This window comes from Cibotium barometz, chromosome 41 (assembly GCF_041138505.1).
Source record: "Cibotium barometz isolate CiBa-2024 chromosome 41, ASM4113850v1, whole genome shotgun sequence".
Lineage (NCBI taxonomy): Eukaryota > Viridiplantae > Streptophyta > Polypodiopsida > Cyatheales > Cibotiaceae > Cibotium > Cibotium barometz.
Window position 1 is genome coordinate 12,608,036 of NC_141086.1, and position 1,379 is coordinate 12,609,414.

The 1,379-nt window shown below is 42.0% G+C and overlaps 1 protein-coding gene across 1 annotated transcript; it reads right to left on the reverse strand.

The window, feature by feature from the left end:
• Positions 1-226: 226 nt before the first annotated feature.
• Positions 227-894, reverse strand: LOC147614685 (uncharacterized). Its single transcript, XM_086779961.1, has 2 exons — positions 628-894; positions 227-548 (listed from the first exon to the last, which is right to left on the reverse strand). The coding sequence occupies exons 1-2, from the start codon at positions 855-857 to the stop codon at positions 227-229; spliced, it is 552 nt and encodes a 183-aa protein (XP_086636087.1). The 5' UTR covers positions 858-894.
• Between the last annotated feature and the right edge of the window lie 485 nt (positions 895-1,379).

Here is a 1,379-nt window from a genome sequence, read left to right on the forward strand (position 1 = left end):
TAGCGCCAGCCTCATCCGCCATAAACCCAAAAAAATTTGCTACCTTCCCTGTGTGCTCCACCATTACCAAATTCATATTTTCCCAAAACATGACTTGAGAATCCTCATCCTCTTCTCTAAATTCACAAGTTGCTATTGTCAATAGCTCACCAATCCTGCATGCCACAAATGGAAACAAAGTTATATTAAAGACACAAATTAAGCAATGCTCTCTACCGCTTGTAACTTACATGTGGTCATAAACATGTGCTCCCATTGTATGCCATCCAGTATCCACTCGATGCACATGATCAAAGCAGACCCATGCTTGATTAAGATCCCCATTACCATCCTTGTCCATTCGCCGAACAATGTCAATCCCAAAACCAGGTCCAGTAGTAGACATCTTAAAGATAAAGCAACGCTCAGTAGTAGTGGTGGCTTGCAATGGAAATCGAGAACCATGGAAGAACTCAAAATGGCATGTTCTTTTTAGATTAAGAATGGCTTCATATCCTTCACCCAGAGGCCGTGTTGTTTTTCGTGTTTGCATTACCATCTGCTTCACCCTGCATTCATAAAGCATACTTAGTGTATTAAAGATGATAATTGCATACTATTCTTTGCTAAATTGCACTTCCTACGTACTTTTTGACATTTATCAAACTTTGCAACTCTTGCGACATCTCCTGTAGCTCCCTCTCTGTCATGAATTCTCCCTGTGCCTTGTCATCATCAGTGAATGCTCTTAGAACCACCTCCCTTGCCACAATCATTTGTACCTTTCTGGGCCCAGCGTTGTGGTCGATGCCCACTGCACGTGCTACAAAGGCCTTGATATTTCGTATCGATGCTCGGCACATTCCCTTGGAAACCATGTGTGTATGTTTGCCATAATGAATAAATAGTCTGCTATGCATTGATTCTTTTGGCATAAAATAATAGACACAGGCAGGACATTCTTTAAGACACATTGGCACATGCTTGCAGAAAAAACACTCAAGATTCCCGAAACTCCCAATTGCTAAATTCCCATATTTTGGAGATTTTATCAGCTGCCCATTCCAATGGAGTTTGTTTGGTTGATTCATACGTGTCCTAAAGGAGCAGTGCTCATTCATGCACTGGAAGGTTCCCCCGCAGAAGCTCTTCCTAAGAACAAAAGTTTTATTGGCCCTAGTTTGCGTTTGTGGCTTTGTCCAAATGTTGCCCTCGTATTTTTGCTCCATCCCTTCCATACCTTTCCCACCTTCAAGCTCATATGTACTGAACTCTGGGTACACCTTGGGAAGCTCTTTTACCTTGCCTTTGTAATCACAATCATGGATTAAAGTGTGCAAGACATCAGTAGGAGGTAACATGCGGATTATTTGAAAGCAAGAGACCGCAGTATCAAACTG

What these genes read in the sequence shown, in the direction of transcription:
- LOC147614685 (XM_086779961.1), bottom strand. Translation starts at nt 857, where the DNA reads ATGGTTTCCAAGGGAATGTGCCGAGCATCGATACGAAATATCAAGGCC. An exon ending in AGTTTGATAAATGTCAAAAA is followed by an intron (nt 549 to 627) that starts GTACGTAGGAAG and finishes TTATGAATGCAG; the next exon opens with GGTGAAGCAGATGGTAATGC.